This window comes from Mycteria americana, chromosome 3 (genome assembly GCF_035582795.1).
Source record: "Mycteria americana isolate JAX WOST 10 ecotype Jacksonville Zoo and Gardens chromosome 3, USCA_MyAme_1.0, whole genome shotgun sequence".
NCBI classification, from domain to species: domain Eukaryota; kingdom Metazoa; phylum Chordata; class Aves; order Ciconiiformes; family Ciconiidae; genus Mycteria; species Mycteria americana.
In genome coordinates, this window is record NC_134367.1 from 108,880,580 (window position 1) to 108,900,180 (window position 19,601).

The 19,601-nt window shown below is 42.9% G+C and overlaps 1 protein-coding gene across 1 annotated transcript in view; it reads right to left on the reverse strand.

Moving 5' to 3' along the window:
* WDR26 (WD repeat domain 26) overlaps window positions 1-12,998 on the reverse strand; it is a 29,244-nt gene extending 16,246 nt beyond the window's left edge. The window contains exons 1-6 of the mRNA XM_075496501.1: window positions 12,187-12,998; window positions 10,512-10,611; window positions 10,326-10,382; window positions 3,576-3,712; window positions 2,888-2,985; window positions 1,892-2,048 (exon numbers count right to left, since the gene is read on the reverse strand). Coding sequence (XP_075352616.1) covers window positions 1,892-2,048; window positions 2,888-2,985; window positions 3,576-3,712; window positions 10,326-10,382; window positions 10,512-10,611; window positions 12,187-12,536 — 899 coding nt within the window. The 5' untranslated portion in view covers window positions 12,537-12,998. The remainder of the gene's footprint in view (window positions 1-1,891; window positions 2,049-2,887; window positions 2,986-3,575; window positions 3,713-10,325; window positions 10,383-10,511; window positions 10,612-12,186) is intronic.
* Between the last annotated feature and the right edge of the window lie 6,603 nt (window positions 12,999-19,601).

Genomic DNA, 19,601 nt, shown 5'->3' on the forward strand with positions numbered 1-19,601 from the left:
GTTCCAACTAAAAAAGGGAAAGTTGTCAGTGTTCTATCATTTAAGTAGTACAGAACTTAAATTGTCTAAGCTATTAGACTACTGTTACTTCTGTCAGTTTAATCAAAATTTGGCTTCCACTGTCTTTAACTCACCTCATTATGCCCAAGCATGGCAGCATGTACAGCGCACCACATACTGATCTCAGACCCCTGCAACAGGTAGGTACAATAGGTTGAGTTGAGGACAGAATGGAAGCCTTTATTTTGAAGTGGTCTTTTATGGAATTAAAGTAGTCGTGAGTATGTATGGATGTATACATACCAAATATGCAAGCTTAGGAAGTACCACATTACGTAAAAAAAACCAAAACAACCTACGGCCAAACTTATGTCAGCAAATAGATTCAGATGGGCGAAATTCAAGTCCAGATTTGTTGCATATAGTATCTTTTATATCCAGCTCTAGCTAGTCCAACTTCAGTAAACCATGCTTTTTACAGTTGGCTTGAATGCTCTTTGGAGTTTGATTAATCACATCAAACCCCTACAGAACATCCAATGTTATTTATGGACTTGTAGAAAGACTAAAATTAAATCTCCTTCTGTTAGCCTGATTTTAAGATTCACTTCTGAAGCAGGGAAGCCACAACTCCAGTATCTGATAATTTCCAATAGATCTTAAAATAGGGAACAGTCAAATGTCCACACACACAACTGCTGCAACGATGTGATGTAGCAAAATTGCAAGCTAGACAATAGTCTAAAAAAGTTACTTGCATACATGAAGTGCCAAGGATATTAATTTTAAAACCTTAAGATGGCTACAGTGAAGTACTATGGAAGTCTGCATGTTTAAAAACAGATTCCAAGTAACTCAAGAACGTAAGTCAAAGCAGCTGAGTTCAGAAAGTTTCTGTAAGCAAGTTTATCAGTACTTAACTTCCTCAGATGAGCTAACCTTAACATGAAAAAAATTCCCCTGTAAGCCCAAGCATTGGCCTGTTACGTGAACAAACATATAAGGGTATCAAATACAGCCCTTATTTTCTAGGTGTCCTAGCCCTTATTCCCTTATTACACCATGCACAGCAGTTTTCCATAAAAGCTATACTGAGTTTTTAGGTCCTTGGCCAAGTTCTGCTGGATGAGGAAAACCCACACAAGTCAGCCATTTGTTACAAACATACATCTTCCTGCTTCATGTCTAGTTACTAGAGCATGGCATTTTGAAGATTCAGAAGCAGCATCAGTTTTGTTAAAAAAGTTACCCAGATAGTCTTAAGAGCTAATATGTAGGTATAAAAGACATTCAATTCTTACTACCTTACAAATCTGAGAAAATAGTTCTTCATATCATTCATATTATATATTATGTAAAACAGAAACGTCTACTGCATGTTTCTACTCTGTTTTAACCTTTGTCTCTAAAACCACCTCACTGTCCACTATTAAAAGCTGAAGCTGAAAGTTGACTTCATTAAGTATGCTTTAGGAGGCTTTCTGCATTCCAGCAAGCTTGAAGACAGTCTGGATAAGTAACATACTAGTGATTCTTCAGCAAAAAAACACAGCAATCACGTGTTGATGAATAAACAGACTGGCTGTCCAAAATTACAAGAAACAAGTGGCTAAGGATTAGCATAGTAATATATTCTATTCATACCCATCTGATTAAAATTTTAAAGTCAGACCCCATTACCCCATATCCAGCTACCAAAGTCTCCTATACACATCTTCTCTACTCCTCCCCCGCCCCCCCCCCCCTCATTTAATGAGAACTGTCTTTTCCCAGTCAACTCCTGTTAAACCAACTCAGAATAGTTCCTTTTAACAGTAGGTACAATTAGTTTATTTTAAAAGACAAAGAAAAGATATTATTGCCCATCTTAAAAGTAGCAAGGGTTTCTTACCTACTACAAACATGATCTATTAGCAGCGAGACAGAATCTAGATTACTATCTAGTTTGGTATTATGATATAGGCACCGGTCCCGTTGTAGTTCCACAGCCTGACGTAGCAGGTTCTGTAAACGCCTTGGAGGAAGCATCACTGATGGGGGTAGGTATGCTTTAAAAGAGGTATTAAGAAAAACAAAAAAAAAAAGATATATAAAAACCAAGTTACAAATAAGAGCATATTTTGATTTGAGTGTTTTTGGAAGAGATCTTAGTAAATAAAGCTTAAAAGCTACAGGAAAAGAGTGCACGCAGCTTGTCAAATTTACAGCTATACATCTGGAATTAGAAGCATGGACTTCTGGAAAGCAGAGCTGTATGCAAGGTATTTGTAGTTATAGTATATGTTGTCCTGGCCAACAAGCACCATTTACACAAGCTAACTCAAAACCCTGTATTTAACAAAATCTGTAAAATTATAAAACAACACTATCAGCTGTGTTCATTTAAGGAATTCTCTATTAACACTATCAAAATAAAGAATACCATAGGTTTTACAACTCTGATACATAGTATTACACCAGCCACAAAAAAGAGAAAGGAGAAACCATAATTCATAGCAAAGTCTGAGACCACTATAAACCAGCACTAGTATCAGCAGTGGTTATACACCACACTTAGGTTCAACCTCTTTGTATAGCTGGCATTTACAAAACACTCCCCCTCCCCCCTGCTCCAAACCGCACATTTAATCACCAAGTTATACTATTACTGCATGCAGCAGAGCTAAGAAATAAGAGCTCCTGTTACAAATAGTTTATCAGAGACAGCGAAAGGTTAGATACGGAAGACCAAAGGGTAAAGGCACCTAAAGGCATCCCCATTAACCAAGAAATACAAAAACAACCACCAGCAAATGCAGTTCAAGTCAATTTCCTGGGATACGTCATTACGTAAGATGTACTGGATTTACAGAGGTGGGAATAAATTCTAAACACTAGAACATCTTACTCTGGAGTTTGTCCAAAAGTTTAGATCTGGAAGCTGTTCCTTTCCCTTCCCACTCTGCTTTTGCACGCAAGTCTTCTGCATGGCTACACATCAGATACCTGTTTAAAAAAGCGCACACACACCAACAGACCAAGTCTTTCTGGAATAATTATTTTCACTTTTAAGCATGATCTATATCATAACATTTTTAATGAACTGGAAATAGGTTACTGAAGCTTGAGACCGATAGGAAAAAAGGCAGAGAACTATTCCACACAAACATGCATCTTCTTCAGAACAAATGTATACAAATTGGCAATAGAAAAAGAAAAAACCACAAACAGATTTTAGGGAACGTAGAAATGTTATTTTCATCTAAGAACAAACCAACCTATATTCACCTACTTATTCAATTATAAGATAACAGGCTAACAATTTTCAAGATCAGATGACCATACATGTGTATGTATTAATTTGGGTTCTAGTACTACAGAAGTAAATCATAATCAGGTTATTTTCAAGCATCTAAAGTAGAACATTGTCTACTGGATAGTCTTCTTTACTCACCATTTTAGCATATCTCACTACAGCTTATTAATCAACAGGATAGTAGCTTTAATACAGTTTGAGTTTTTACAATATCAGCATGAAAAGCTATAAATTCTTTAGAAAATTCCACCAAAAGAGCTCTAAAAGTCCAAACACTTACCCACTGAGGACATGAATGCGTTCTGTATTATATTTCAGAGGCGTCAGTTCACAGCGTAGAACTTGAAGTGCCTCCAGGACCTTGCCATCCTCCAGGTATTCCAGGTACTTCTGCTGCAGCAGCAAAAACTTCATCCTCTGACATGACAGAAAGCAGCAGTCAGGGGAAAAAGGTTGACTGAAGTTTCAGAAAACGTTTGAGCCTAAACAGAACAGTAGAAACCATTCTACTATGCCCTTCAGAAATACAGCTATATGTAATGTTTCATTACTCAATTTCTTTTTGCTGGGTTTTCAAAAACATTGCAGCAAATAAGTTATCCATGAATTTCCTTCCTGCCTTACGGGGCTCCAAGTATCTTCCTACCTCATTTCTCAGCTCCCCCCTTCAATTTGTCTTATTTTCATACTCACTCCCTTTTCAGTCACCATTCTTCAAACCCTGAATTAGATAGGCTCCCCAATCTTTCATTCTATCAAGAAAAGCACCTAATCACATATTTAAGACTGCATGACAGCACAGAACACAACAAGCCAACTAAACAAGTTCTCATACTGCTTACATAGGAGCTGTCATGGATTGTTTGCATAGCTGCATAACATAGAGCAATAACAAATTGACACTGCCTGAGGTTTTGTTTTGTAGTTCCATGTTAAGTTGTTTTCCTTGGGTGTTGTATCATTTTTCAGGATTACAGAAAAAACAACCAACATAGTTTCCTATATTTAGGAATCACTTCACTTCTCAGAAGTAATCACTGCTGTTTCATAGTGTTCCTCTCATCTTGTACAGTTTTTGGTTGTTTTCTTTTAAAAAATAATCAACCCTGCTATTCTAACAACAAATGTCTGTGGATAAAAAAAAAATCAGGCATTCATTTACTATTCAAGAACCTGAAGTTCTAGAAATTTCTAATACCAATTTATTAGAAACACAGTTTTGTTGTTTCTGGATGAAACCAACTATTCTGTGTTTGCACATCTTTCTTTACTGCTAGCAGTTATAGAGAAAAGACATTTCTGGTCCACAAGACTCACCAGGTTAAAGAGGAAAATGTACATTCTTAGACATATTAGTGAGAAACAGAATGAAGATTAAGTGTAGCAAATTACATTTGCTTTTATAATGAGTACACCACCAGTTCAATCACTGGTTTCCTTTGCTTTGTCAGGCCTCGGCACGTCACTACTTTCATGCACATATTTGGTCAATGTTTACTCATTTTCAAACACACTGCTAGCCTCCTTAAGTAGAGGGATAATCAGGAAGTTTAAGATGCTCCTGTCCTATTAAAGCTTACAAGAAAGTTTAAGGCTTACTATACGTAAAATCCAAAGCTAAAACATAAAGCAGTTTTAGCTTCCAGAGATGTTCAGTTCTTCAAAAGAATAAAGTTTCCACATACAGTGCTATTAACCTACCACACAGCTTTGTGAAACATAAAATCTTACATAGTAAAGATAATTTATGTTCAAACATGTCTGTAGTACTCTATTGTCCTGTACGTGACAGGCAAACCCGTATTATATTCCCTATCCAGCTCTTTAGTTTATTTGAATTTGGAATTGTTAGAGCATCACTGTACAGTTTTTCCAGGCGAGACAACATTTTTTTTTTGCATTCTGACATGTAGAAAACCAAAAGAAAGACATTCCAATTATTTACAACGTCAGTGGTTGGTTTCATGCAGTAGGCTAGCAGACCTCACGCTGTTTGCTTATATACTAGCAGCAGGAGGGATAAGAGCTTCCTCTCCCAGCTATACACGTGCTCACAGGGATGCATGGAGATGCTCAGGTAGTAGTCATATGCCATATTTCACTCCTCTTGGTCACCTCGCACTGATGATCACCACCAGATAAAAAATAGTCTGGTATTTCCAGTTTGTAATAAAAGCTATAATCGCTCCGACTCTTCCTTCTCCATTCACTGCATATTAAAGTTATATCATCTTTCCCCTAAATGTGATAACCATATCTGTATCTAATTACTCTCTTTCTCCCTCCCTACTTTTAGGACTTGGCATGTTAATTTCATTTCTTTAGGGGAAAAAGTAAAAAGAGCAGAAAATCCTAAAAAACAGTTTTTGTAATGCCAGTCCCAACAATTCCACGGAAGCACCACAGGAACACTACCATGCAGAATGCTGTTGCCAAGTTATCCAAAGAGGTATAACTTCAGTTTTGGGTTAGAAAGTATAGTTTCCAAAAAAAGTGCCATCTTGTGACTTTGACATATTAGGAACATAAAAGCCTCCAGAACAACACAGTACACTGTACACTTCATGCAGGAGTCTACTGCTAACATAATGGAGAATTAGAATAAAAGATAAGGAGTTTTAAATTGTAACTTATCTATGGCAAAAGGCAGGGACTAAAGTGTCAATAGGGAAATTAAATAGATTTTCTAAGCTATTTCGATAACTGCTTGAAAACTTGCCCTCTAGCATACTCAAACAATGGCATGAATACAGCCTCCTTAAGGCAAAAGTCACACTCCAGTGACATCACATTTCAAGTAATTTTTTATATCAAGACACTCACGGCCTCCTACTACTTATTTTTGTGCAACTACTGACTTTGCTGACAAATAGATTTCACTGAATAGCTGAATTTTGTCTTCATTTTCTCTTAACTACTTATATGCCCTACTAATAGGGCTGCTAATTACTTCCAATACCACCTTCTCATGGTAGACAAGGCCATTTTGAGCACATCATCTCTTCTAGAGCCCAAACAACCTCTTCTAGAAGGAAAGAGAACTGTTTATAATATTGGCAACTGTAAAGTAAAAGCACAAACCGCACTATTTAAGTAGAATAGAGCAAGTATAAAACTAATCTGATGCAATGCACCCAGAAGAACAGCTTACTCATTCTCCATATTCTTTAGCTGGCTTCCAAAGAAGGGAAATAAAAATTGTCATAATCCAAGTTATACCACGTACAATGTAATAGAAGTGCCTGGGATTTGTTGTTATCATCTCAGTGTTTGCAACGGAAATTCAACATCATTACACTCTTTACTGTTGAAGAATTTAAATCCAGACACCACCAATGCTTAGCTTATAGCAAAGATTCTTCACCCTGTAGGGCCCATGGAAGAGCCTAATACAACAGTTTCAGCACTGCAGTCTGGCTGGTTTTGTTCAGTTGTCGCTACTTCATCCTGTCTTTCAATTCTATAGAGAGTATGAGGATAAAGTGCATTACTTTGTTGTTTCTAGAAGCTATTATTTAAGTGTAAGTTGAACCTCTGATTACCCTGGGGCAAAACTAAGACAGAGTTAACAGATTTACAGAGGTTTTTTGTTTGTTTTAGTGTATGTACTATTAGCATTTTGCTTTCTTCAAACTACAGCCTTCGATCACTAACATGAATGTTTAGCGCTTTACTCCTTCACTGTCCTAATTATTAGCAGGAAAGCCCCTTGCAGAATCTTAAATTCTAGGAAGTTTTGCATGCATCATGCTTCACCAGCTCTAAGTAACCAAAGGTGAAAATAATAGGACAAGCATCCTACCACAGTCAAGAAATTGGGCCATTTTGGTCACTGGTTACAGTAGCAAGCTTCAGAAGTTTAAAGAATAAAATGCATAACAACCTAATTTTAGGATTAGATTTTGGTATTATTTTTGACCTGCATATCTTAACAAGCTCCACAACAGTTTTATTACTGTGCAAAGAGTTCAAAATAAGTAAGTAAACACTGCTGAAACCACTCTTCTTTGAAATGAAGAAGGTAACTAAAAGACATGCTGAAATTATCAGCTGATGTTTCAAGACAAACTCAACACATAGTTCTGCAGGCTATAAGCAGACAACTAAGACCCCAATTTTCATTACTTTGTAGTCTTCATTACTTTGATAGTCTTGTAAAACACTGATAAAAACCATCCAAAACTTAAATGTAAGATTTGATATGTAAAGCGCATAAAATATTCCAGCGTATAGAATTTAACAAGGCTTCAACAATACCAAATCCTGTCACTCAGAGTAATTCATTCCAATAGGCAAATGCTCTTAATACTGGTAGCAAGAGTGACACCATACAGGTAGGTGGAGCACTTTGCTCAAATGACAAGATATGAATCACTTTTTTTGTTGTATTGCCTGCTGTGGGCTGTATGCCTCCAGAACTGGGGGAAAGCCCCATTTAAGTAAGTCAAAATAAAAAGTAAAGAGGACAATTTGAAAGTATATTCTAGATGACTATAGAGGAATAATCTCCAGATTTCTTCCTAGGTTCAATTAGTTACCCAAGATAGATGCCATAATATGCTCGAGTAGCCCTAAAGTAAGCAAAACCTCAGGCTAGCTTGAAGCTGATATTTTCTAAGTGCTACTCAAGGAAAAATAACATGCTTGAATGAACTATAAAGTTTTCCTACAGTTTGTCTCAAGACAGCTGTATCTTATACACTGGAAAAGTAAACATGACTAATCACACTATATAGTACTCAGTTGTGTTGACACAAATAGAAATAGCAGACTGTCATCCCCACCCCCAACATATCAACACACAGCATCAAAGGTTTACAAATTGAGATCAGGCATTTCATGTTTAGTATTTTCACCTGTAGAACTTACAGCACTTTGCAGAAATAAGGAAATTAAAACAGGAGTAGAATTTTCAAAATACATATGTATTCCCTTCACTGACCAGACATTTCAAAAGCAGCTATATATCCTGGTTATTTTGTCCAGGTCATATTAACTATAAGAAAAAAAACCCTAAAACAAACCACAAACAAACCACCAAACACACACACCCTACTTTGTTAAATACTTTGTGTCATCTAAACTTTTAGGTACCCATTCTTCTTGTATGCACACATTTTTGAAACATCTAGTCATACAGTATGAGTCACAAGTCAGGAAACCCAAAATCTAATTTTCTGTTTTTAAAGAGTTACTTGCAGCAGCATCTTGTTTGGACTTTCCCTAATCAAGACATTTATCATCTTCATTAGCTCTGACTTTGTTGCAGTCAGGATTACCTACAGAGCATAAAGCATCCCTCCTTACCTGTAATCATCTTTCACTAGTTTTCTGGGTGCTGACTATACTAATATCCACCCATAATCTCAACCACGTACAAAAAAGCCGGGCAGGGAGGGAGGTGGAGACAGTGCACACGCGATGGAGCACGCACAAGCTCAACTTATCCTTGCAAATCAGTATTGCCTTACTAGCACTCATATGTAAGGCACTTAATACTGTTATCCATTTTAAATTATATGAAGTTCACATAAAGGAGAACAACTTTAAAAAGAAAATAGTTAATACTTGGTTCAGGTAAAGTTCAGTCTAAACCAAGTATTTTTATTGCACCAACTTTTATTCAAGCAGTTAGACAACAACATTAAAGAGCAGCACACTTTCAGAGCTCTCCAACACAACAGAAGGAAAACATCCCTTTATTCCTCAAATTAAATTCTCCAAGAAGTACAATGCTGATACTCAGTTAAACCTCTTGACTCTCAGACATGTAAAACACTTTAATACTACAGAGAAACTTGATAACTTCAGAAGTTAGAAACATAAGAAAATCTGCTTCAAATGACCATTCATATTCACATGCAGTGGTTTCATACTTTGTCTCCACAAAGTACTGAAAGCTCCACGCAATTATTCTAAACTATTTGAACAGTAAATCTTACGTTTATCAAGTCTTTGAGAAAAGAGAAAGTGAACTACTAGCCTAATTAAGAGGTGCTAAGTTTTGACCAAATTAATAAATCAGAATGTAAACTTCTCTTAAGTACCCTCTGATGTTTTGTTAAACATCTGTTTTTCCTACTTCACTTCCTGTTCTCTTTCTCTCCCTCCCCCACCAGACAGGAAATTGTCTTGACAACAAATGAATCAGCTAGAAGTGGAGCTAAGCAGCCATCAGCTGATTCTTCATTGTTTACAGTCACAGACACTCCAAAAAGCCTTGCTACTGTTTTCTTCCTAAGTGACCATAGTTGTTCCAACTTCATTTCATTGAAATAAACGTTTAAACACAACCGAACAAGCCGTTTGAAGAGCTAAGTAATGATTTTCATCTCGAGACAGAAAAATCAAACCAAGAAACGCTTTCCTCAAAGTAACTGAAATCATAACAACACATATTGTAACTGTCAAGTCACAGGATCTACCAACCTTTTATTTCTAGGTTCATCGTTAAAAAAAAGCCAGCTAAAGAGAAAAAGCTCTAAATAAAATCCCAAACAGCAATACAAATGCATTTGCTCTTTAGAAGCCATCTGGAAAAGCAACAGTATTGTTCACGGTCTATAGCAGCCTCTATATTCTTGTAATGTGCTATTACAATGCCAACTCCACATTAGTATTACTCCATTTTATTTCTAAACTTCTCTTCCCTCAAGAAAACCTAACTCCCATAAACAGAGATTGTGAGAATTATTTCAAGTTGGAAATTAGTGTTCAACATAAGCAGTTTCTACAGAAACTGACCTATTTTAGGACTGTTACAAGATTTATATTTTATCACTTAAGGATGTTTAACAAAGTTTAAACATTCAGTACACCAAATATTAGCCTCAATACTTTTGGGCTTCCTATCTCACATTCTAAAAAAGAATAAAGAAGTCCAGATTAGTATGATATTTGAGATAGCATGCAAGCTGCTTAAACAAAAAAGAAAACAAGAACTATGGACAATCAACTCCATAGTGAAAGATTACACCACTACAATTAGTCCAACTATACAGCTCTGAAAGAGTTCAAGTGTGCCTCTTACCACAATTGCATGCGGAGAATGCACTAAGGCCTTAAGTTCATTCAGGTCGTTCTCAGCCTGCAGAAATCAGCATAAGAAAAAAAACAAACAAACAAAAAAGTATATAAGGAGGGTGGATTTTGAATTCTCTCACAGATACTATAAATTTAAACAGTGGTTAATACAGTCCTATAAGCCCTACGTTACCTTATCCCATTCTCCTTCCATGACATGATTGCGGAATTTGGTAGCAGAAGGATGTTCTAAACGACATCCTGACTCTTGCATGAGAAGATCAACAGTCTGGCTGCAGGAGAGATACAGTGTAAAAAAACCCGACCAGTTTTACCCTCACAAATACACCGCCTGCTATGATAACAGTTAACCATATTTAAAAGTAACTTTATTAAAGTAAGAACACTATGACCAGATTCAGGTGCTTGTCCAGAAAGACTATCTCAGTTGCCTGAGACATGTAAACAACTACCTATCTCTAAAGCAAGTTGTCAATGAGCTTGAAAGCTTTGCTGAAGTACCATAAAGTATGTGACTTACCAGCCACCACAAACAGCCACCCCTGCACAGAAGACAAACTTCATGAAGGAAGATACAGACTAGAAAGCTGTTAGCTACTGCCTACTATCCCCTGCCCCCTCCCTCCCCTAAAAGGACAGAGAGCTATGACATCTCCAACAGGCCTAACTTTTTCTTCTTCATCCCATATTAAAAGACTGGCTCCTTAAAATAAAATAAACAAACTCATGAACCTGTAGCCCTCCCCCTTTTACACTAAAAATAGCTTATTTACTGTGGTGTCGTCTATGAACAGTCACGAGTTGTCTGCTGCTGTAAACTTGCCTCTTGTGTCAGAGGCAATTTATTTTATGTGCTAAGTTCTTTATAATTGACCCATTCCACAGTGTTTTGTAGTGGTAACTACATGAAGACTTTACAGGACTTCTCTAGCCTCCTTCCAAAATTATGACGTGTTGGCTTTAGCTTTACTCACAAAGTGAGTGTTGTGATTAAATTCTTAGACTTCCCCTACTCCGCTGGGAAATTATTTGCCCTATTCTGATTTTAAGAAAGAGCCAACATACTCGTTTCTAGTCTACAGACAAGATTATTACTAAAAACATGTGTCCAGCACAAATCTGCAGAGGCCTTCACCACTTACAGGGATGAAGGTTTTCAGAGTGAAACCAAACAGCCTCTTTAAGTGACAGTTTAGTTTGTGCTCGCTTCCTCTGAGCTGACAAGCCAAATCTTGGAGCTCATCTGCAAAAAGCCGCCCCCCCACGCCCAGCTGCGGGCTCCATTATGTTTACCAGATAACTTCTCCCCCACTAACACATTTGTATTGATCTACCCTTATCGGTGTGCAACTCGACTTCCATATTGCCATCCCTGGCAGAGGAAGCTCCCGGCCTGCCCCTTCGCAGACACCGAGCTGACCGGCACAGGCTTGGAAAACACATCTCCGGCTCCATTTTTTTGCGAGCGGGCCTGCCCCACTGCTCTGCCTCACACCCAGGCACTAGTCTCTCCTCGTTGGGGACTACCAGGCTGCGACAGGGCAGCTTTTGCCACCAACCCCCCCCCCTCCGGAGGTCCCTTCCTCTCCCCCCGCCCCAGCTCCCCGCTTCGGGCTGCCCATTCTCCGCGGGGACCACCGGCCTCCCGCGACCCCGCGCCGGACCCTGCCGCCCGCTCCCGCGGACGGAGAGGAGGACGGCGGGGCGTGTGTGCGGGGCCTCCCCCGGCCCCAGCGAGGCCCTTCGGTCAGGGCGCCCCGGCCGGCGCGGGGAGGGAAGGAACCCCCCCGGCTGCGCTCCCCTTGCCCACCGCGGCCTCCCCCGCCTCCGCGGCCGCGGGCACTTACTTGAGGCCCAGGCCGTGGAGGTGCTGCCCGATCAGCCGGATCACGTCCTCGTCGGACTGCGAGAGCCGCTTCTTCTTCTTCAGGGCGCTGCCGCCGCCGCCCCCCAGCTCCGCGGCGGCCGGGCCGGGGCCCCCGGCGGCGGGCACCCCGTTGTTGACGCTGAGGCCGCCGGGGCTGCCGCCGCCGCTGTTGGCCGAGGGCAGCAGCCCGTTGGCGTGGGCCAGCTGGTCGCCGGCGGCCGTGCCCGCCGAGGCCTCGCCGTTCTGGGCACCCAGGCAGCCCAGCTCCGGGCCCGCCGGCCCCTGCGGCGGCTGCTGCTGCTGGCCCCCTCCTGCCCCGTTGGCCTGCATGGCGCTGCCGACGCCGCTGCTGCTGCTGCCTCTGAGCGGGGCGGCGGCGGGGGCGAGCCCGGCGGGGAGCGAGGGGGACTGGGACGAGGTGAGGCCTGCTCTGCCCGTGGAAGCCCCGGGCTCTCCTGCTCCCTCCACCGCCGCCGCCGGGGAGGCCCGGGCTTTCTTCCGCGGGGGCGGGGAGGCTCCGCCGGTGTCCGAGTCGGAGGAGGAGGAAGCGGAGGCCAGAGTTTCCTCGCCGAGAGCGGCCGTGGTGGGAAGCCGGGGGGGCGAGGAGGGGGAGGCGGGGGGCGGCGGAGGTGAGGGGAGGCGGAGCGGGGCCCTGTGCCCCCCGGGGGTCCCGGAGGCAGCGCCGCCGCCCGCTCGGGGCTCCCTCTGGCGATGGCGGCCGCCGCTGCCCTGAGCCCCCGCCCGGCAGCCCCAGGCGCCTGGCCCGCTCCGCTCGCTGCCCGCTGGGTTTGTCTCCTCTCAGCCCAGCTGCAGCCTAATGGAGTCCGGGCCGGGACGTCACAGGAAATTCCTATACTGCCCCCTACACACACTTCCGCCGCCCGGGGCTGGGGGTGGGGTATGGGCCCTATAGGTGCCGGGGGGCGGCGGCGGGGCAGGCCCCGGGGTCGCCGCCGACGCCCCGCCGGGCCCTGCCGGGCTGCCGCCGGTCGCCCCGTGCCGCGCCCGCCCGGCCTCCGGGGCAGGGGTCCACCGACGCCTATGGGGGCCGTAGGCGTCCTGCCCGGGGGGATCCCGGGGGTCCCGTGCGTGTGCCCGGCGTGTGCCGGCGGCTGCCAGTCCTGGGGTGAGAGCGCGATGGCGGAGACGTGCGAAGGCGCGCAGGGTGGGCGCACAACGTGTGGCGAGCGCCCGCTGCCCGGACGTGTCTCGGTGGGACTCGCCGTCCCCGTAAGGCGGCAGAGGAGGGTTACGGTAATTTCCTGAAGCAACCTGGCTTTTTTAAAAAAGAAGGAGAAATGCTCAATGAAGTCGCATCCTGTCGTTGCCCAGGTTGGTCACTGGAAGGGTTCCGACCTGCTGCTGGTCTTGTCTTTTGTAGTCGCTGCGCGCGTTGGCACGGAAGCGGGGGGAAAATGGCGTTTTTGCCAAGATCTTCCAGGAGCGTTGAGAGTTGGGGCACGTTTGTCAGGACAGGCTGTCGGAAGACACGGAGCATTTTGGGGGTCCTAGTCTCTGCTCTGAGGTGTCTCCCTCCCGTCCCCTCCTGTGCGATGGAGGGGAAACTCAAATCCTCAGGCGAGCCTCTGGTCAAAAGTCATGAGACGAGTGAAATCTTGGTCTTTAAAAATAGTGTCTTGAAATAATACGTTGTGTCTTACTTGGTTTAGAGCCTGGAATTTTCGTTTTTTGTATTCTCAAGCTTTTTTCCAAAACCCAAAGGGAAATAACAAAACTTTTTTTTTCTTAATGAAAGCTGAGATGAACGTCTCATCATTTTCGCCTTCAGACGCTGAGGTTTTAGGAGCACTGAACGCTACTGACTTAGGTTAAAATGAGAAGTTCGGACAATAGCGCTTTCTTTCAAGTGCAGCTTTGAAGAAGTCTGACTGAGGGAAACCATGGGCCCAAGACCAGTGGAGAAGTCTTTGAAGAGACAAAATCCATGAAAGGCATGAAACCAGAGGAGAAGAGACCGCATGGAGGCCTGGCCAGTTGAAGTATATACCATACCTTGGCCCTGTTTAGAGGCCTCAGAAGGTATTTGACTAATACCAGCTGAAGCACTCTTACAGCAAAGGGAGAAGTTGGAAAGAGCGTTGTCACTGAGTGCTGCCCAGGTGTGGCTGTGGGGTTAAATTCAACATTGATCTTGCGGAGAGAGGAGCGTGTTGATTTTGTGTTCCTTAGCTCGCCAGCTGTTGCTGGAGAACGTGTTGCTTGTGTTTTAGCCACTTCACCACTGCTGTATCTCTTCTCATCTCCATCACTCTGTCTTTTCATCGTTCTTGAGTTCTTCTTCCTCAGTCCTCCCCCTCCCCAGGTGCCATCACTGAATCTATAATTCAAAGATCTGGGTAAAGATGACAGGAACAGCACAGAGAGCAGCACAGAGCCTGTGGAGGCACCTTACAAAAGCAGGCTCTAAAGAGCAAGACTGGGTTTTCAAGAAGGTTAAGTTGCCCATCATTCTTTCCTGCCCTGTGCCTCAGTGTCCGAGGGTGGGGGTAAAAACCCCTTCCCGCCATACCTGTTTGTGCCACTGTCCATTCAGCTGCTTGCCCTGCTGCTCTGCCCTCGCACTGCCTGGAGAGCCTGGCGTTCCCTAGTCAGTCACTGCTCTGAGTACCTGCATGTAGCCCACTGCTCTCACGCACCAGCTCCTGTCTTGATGGCTCTGTGAAGAGTGTTATCTGTGATGAAAGAAATGCAGAATCCCTTTCCTGTAGCTGGATGATACCACATGGATAAGTGGCTCTATATACCCATCTGTGATAGAAAAGGGTCTCACAGAGTCACGGTATGCCCCATTCATTTCAGTGAAGTATTCTTGGAGTAAGAGTAGTGTTTGGAGCTGAAAAGAACCTAAAAGATCACCTTTAAGAGGTACATCTTGCTGCATTAATCGCAGTGGAAGTCCTTCCCACCCCTACTTCATTTCCCTCCTTGGGGGAGGAGATATCCCGGCAGAAACACAGATTGCTGGAGGAAGAAGCTCGGTATTGCTGGGGTGGCAGAGGCCGCGGCTGCTGTGCCAGGGGCAGCTGGGACATGACATCTGAAAGTTTCTCAGGATCCCAGCTGACATGAAGGTGTAGAAGGGGATGATTCAGAGTCACAGGTGCGAAGAGCATGCCTCAGCCAGATCCTAGCCCACACATGGAAAGTTTCTGGAGCAGTTCCTGCTCCTTTCCTCCTTTGTCACCTATGGTTTTCCTAGTTATAGGAAAGGCTTTTCCTTCACTTAAGCTTTTCCTAATCACCAGGAGAGGGTCCTGAGAGACACGTCTGTGGCTAGCAGACCTTCCTGGAAGAAGGAAAAAGAGAACCAGAAAAGGGGCAGTGGCACAGTGCTTTGGCAGTCTTTCATCAGCTGAGCCCTGATTTGAATCCTAATTCTATTCCACACCCTTATAAGAGAGAGCAGATTTAATGATGATCCAAATAAGCATGCAGCTTTTTTGAGCAATTGGACGAATCAACTGTTAAATACAAAACACATCTCACTTGTAACAGAGGACTTTATTATAATAACAGAAGTATGCATTCGTCATATTTAGACATCTTCAACGTTTCCCAAAAGTAGAGAATACATGCAACAGTTCAGCAATAAAAATTGACAAACTTATAAACGCCTAGAAGAGGAATTTTAAGAACAAATTTTGGCAACTTTAAGTACAGCTGTCATAATATCAACCATGTTACTGAAGTACAGAGGTAACTATGCAGAATATGCATAGTTACATGCATAGAATATGCATATTCTGCATATAACTATGCAGAATATGTACAATTCTGACTATATTGTAATTCAAACAACTTCCTATTGTGTAGAGCCATATCTTTAATAGAAAATGTTTCAGGAACACTTCTTAGTTATTGTGAAAGTTTGGGAGACTGAAGAGGCCAATCACTCCATATGAAAAACAACCAATGAAATGACCAAGTGTAGAATATGTTGAATGAGTGCTATCTTTATGTGTAAGAAAACTGTCTTGGGATACTCTAGACTAAATACAAGTGCTTGAAAAACAAGAAACAGCTCCCTTTTCTAGATTTGGAAAGTTAAAAAAGAAAAAAACACCCTTGAATTTATTATTTACAAGCTGACTACAACTAAGAAAACTTTGGCTAACTAATTTCTCTCTCTCTTTTTTTTTTTTTTCTTTTCCCATTTTGCTTTAGAGGAGGATGGGGCAGGAAGTCCAGATCTGAATAATAGGAAGGAACTCGTTCATTAAGGGGTTGGGTTTTTTTTATGATAATCATGTGAAGTTGCTTAGGCAGAACTGAAATATTACAAAATATTAGAGAAAAACCTGTAGAGATGGATTAGCAGTCTTCATCTGCATGATGAAGGTAACGAATTGTTTCGTTCCCTCCTATCAGGTGTATGTGTGTGTACTTTTCCTTTTCCTTTTCTTCTGCACCAAATTTGAGGTTACTGGAAACAAACCAACTAACAACAAAGAACAAAAGAAGAAAGAATAATTTAGAACAATGGCATTTTCCACAGTACCAGCTAAATAAATGCTTGAACAGGCACCTGCATATGCTTGCAACTTTCAAAAGATTAGATTTGGATGAAAAACAACCACCTTCCTTAAATAGCATTTCTAGAAAGCATTCAACAGATAGAGGATTTGTAAGCAAACTATGCTGGGCTGCAGTTCCATCACTTCATGCAGAGAACGGTCAGTATTTTAGTAAAGGAGTGGAATCTGGAAAGCCAAAGCTTGGCTGGAGTTGCAACTGAAAGAGAATGTGAAGGGCAACAAAAAGGGCTTCTACAGGCACATCAGCAGCAAAAGGAAGACAAGGGAGAATGTGGGCCTGCTGCAGAACCGGGTGATTGACCTAGTGATAAAGGTCAAGGAAAAGGCTGAGATAGTCAAGGCCTCCTTCACCTTGACCTTTACTGGGAAAAAAACCGCATCTCCCAAGCATCCATGGCTAGTATCAGAGTTTGGGGGGAGAGGGAGACTACCCACAGTAGATAAAGTCCACTGAATCAAACTGGGCATATACAAGTCCACTGGACCAGCTGGCGTGCATCTGAGCATTGAGGGAGCTGGCCAGTCTTATTGTGTGCTCACTCCCTATGACATTTGAAAGGCTGTGGTGTTTAGGAGAAGACTGCCAATGACTGCAAAAAGGCAAATGTTGTGCCTTTAAGTTCAGTTATGTCTGACCCAACCTCACTGACTTCTGGCTTCACGAGCAAAGCAAGGGGAAGTGGAGGATGCCATTTTAGCTTGACTTTATTATGGCTTTTGATAGGATTTCCCTCAGTAACCTTATAACTGGGGAGATGTGGGCAGCCTATGTGTGTGAAGGACTGGCTGTACCACCAGGCTTGAAGGGTAACACCTCATTGGTTTGAAGTCTGATGCCCAGTTAGGAGGGATCAGGGATCGATACTGGAGCAAGTCCTGTTTGATATGTTCATCAGTGACACAGGGGGTAGGACAGAATGCACCCTCAGCAAGTTTTCAGCTGATCTCCACGCCAGACTGGGGAGATCAGTTGACATACTGGAGGCCACAGCTCCCATTCAGAGTGGCCTTGGCAAGCTGCAGGAATGGGCCCGCAAGAACCGTGTGATGGTCAACAGAGGCAAGTGCAAAGTCCTGCACGTGGCATAGGCTATCCTCATATAACGCTACAGGCTGAGAGCCAACTGGCTTGGGAGTAGCCCAGCACAAAAGGGCCTGGCCATCCTGGTGGACAAAAGAAGTTCATCATGGGAGTTCAACACCTACAGAGTTGCATTGCCAATATACCCAGCAGGTGTGTGCTCTCTGTGCAGCACTGGTGAGGTCACATTGGATATCCACTGTCCAGTTCTGGGTCCTCCAGCAACAGCCTAGGGCAAGTTGAGTGGAGGCTGCTAAGGTGGTAGGGGCTGGAGCACGTGATGTACAAGGAGAAGCTGAGGAAGTGGGTTTGGCTACAGCAGGATCTAACTACAGTGTTCACCTTCTCAGGGGGAATTATAGAGAAGACGGCACAAGGCTTTTCTCTCAGATGTGCACCAACGGGACAAGAGACAAAAGTGAGAACTTGCACCCAGAGAAATTCCAACTGTGTATAAGAAAACAAAAGTTCAAAGTGAGAGTGGTCAAATGCTGGAACACGTCCCCAGAGTGGCTGTGGCCTTTCCATCCATGGAGATACAACTAGACTGGACAAGGCTTTAAGCAACCTAGTTTAGCTTTGAAGATAGCCCTATTTGGAGCAGGCGGTTGAACTAGTGATCTGTGAAGGGTCTCGCCTGTCTTTAATTTTGCTGTGATTATAAATACACTTCCGAGAAGAATCCCTGTGGTATGGGGGGAACAATATTGGTGACTCAGTAATTGTCATGTCTCAGGGGTTACTGATACTGTGCCCCAAGGCTTCAGTAGGGACATCATGTTGCCTTGTAGATGAGCTCATGTGGCAAGGATAAGGGCATTAGTGCTATTGTTGTAACCTAATTAAATATTAGGTAATCACGCTGTGTCTTCTGTCCACCAAAGTCATGTACATACACTGGTATTGACCTCTGCACTCTCCTGGGCAATCACAGCATGGCATGGTAACAAAAATAAATGTCAGGAGGTGCTGAGGATCCCATGTAGTATGGAGTATCCTATTTAAATACAGGTGTGTCATATTATTATATGGTCAATACAATTTCTTGTAGGAAAAGCATCCATGGCATGGCTTTCCCTGTATTTCTGTTGCCATAGGTGTCTTTCTGGACGTGCAGGATGCCATGTATTGGGAGAAGTCAGATTTATCCATATGGGCAGATAAAGCATGCATGTGCAAGAGGTCCAATGCCAGATTTGTACTTACTGTGCAACTTCTCTGAGCGTGTGCAGCAAGACAATATTGCATATGCTGTGAATCTGACATGTCGGACTTGCGTTGCATGCATGATTTATCTGTCTGGGACTATCCTAGATATCAGCCTGCAAAATCTGGCTGCGTATACCATGGTATATCAGTCATTTTGGGATATATTGGAAAGTTATATATAGCCAGGATTTGGAAAGATGGTAAGCCACCATGTCTGTGCTTCAAAGAGATGTTTCCACAGTTGCCACTGACAGAATGACGTCATGCTTGAACTTTATTTTTTTTCCTCCACATCTTGATAGGCATAAATGTTCACTCTAACACTTACTAAATCCCCTTCTGACCATTGTGTGCAGCAGGAGCTGGCAGGTATTCCATGGAAAACCTAGCACTGATTTTGTCCCATGGGGCTTTCCAAGCCCGTTGCTGAGAGTGTCTCCTGTAGTCTGTGTTCCCTAATATTAGTGTGTCGATTTCTTGTCCAGGGCTCAGATGGGTTATCAGTGGTTTCGTGCAAGATTAGATTTATCCTTCTATTGTTGTAGTTAT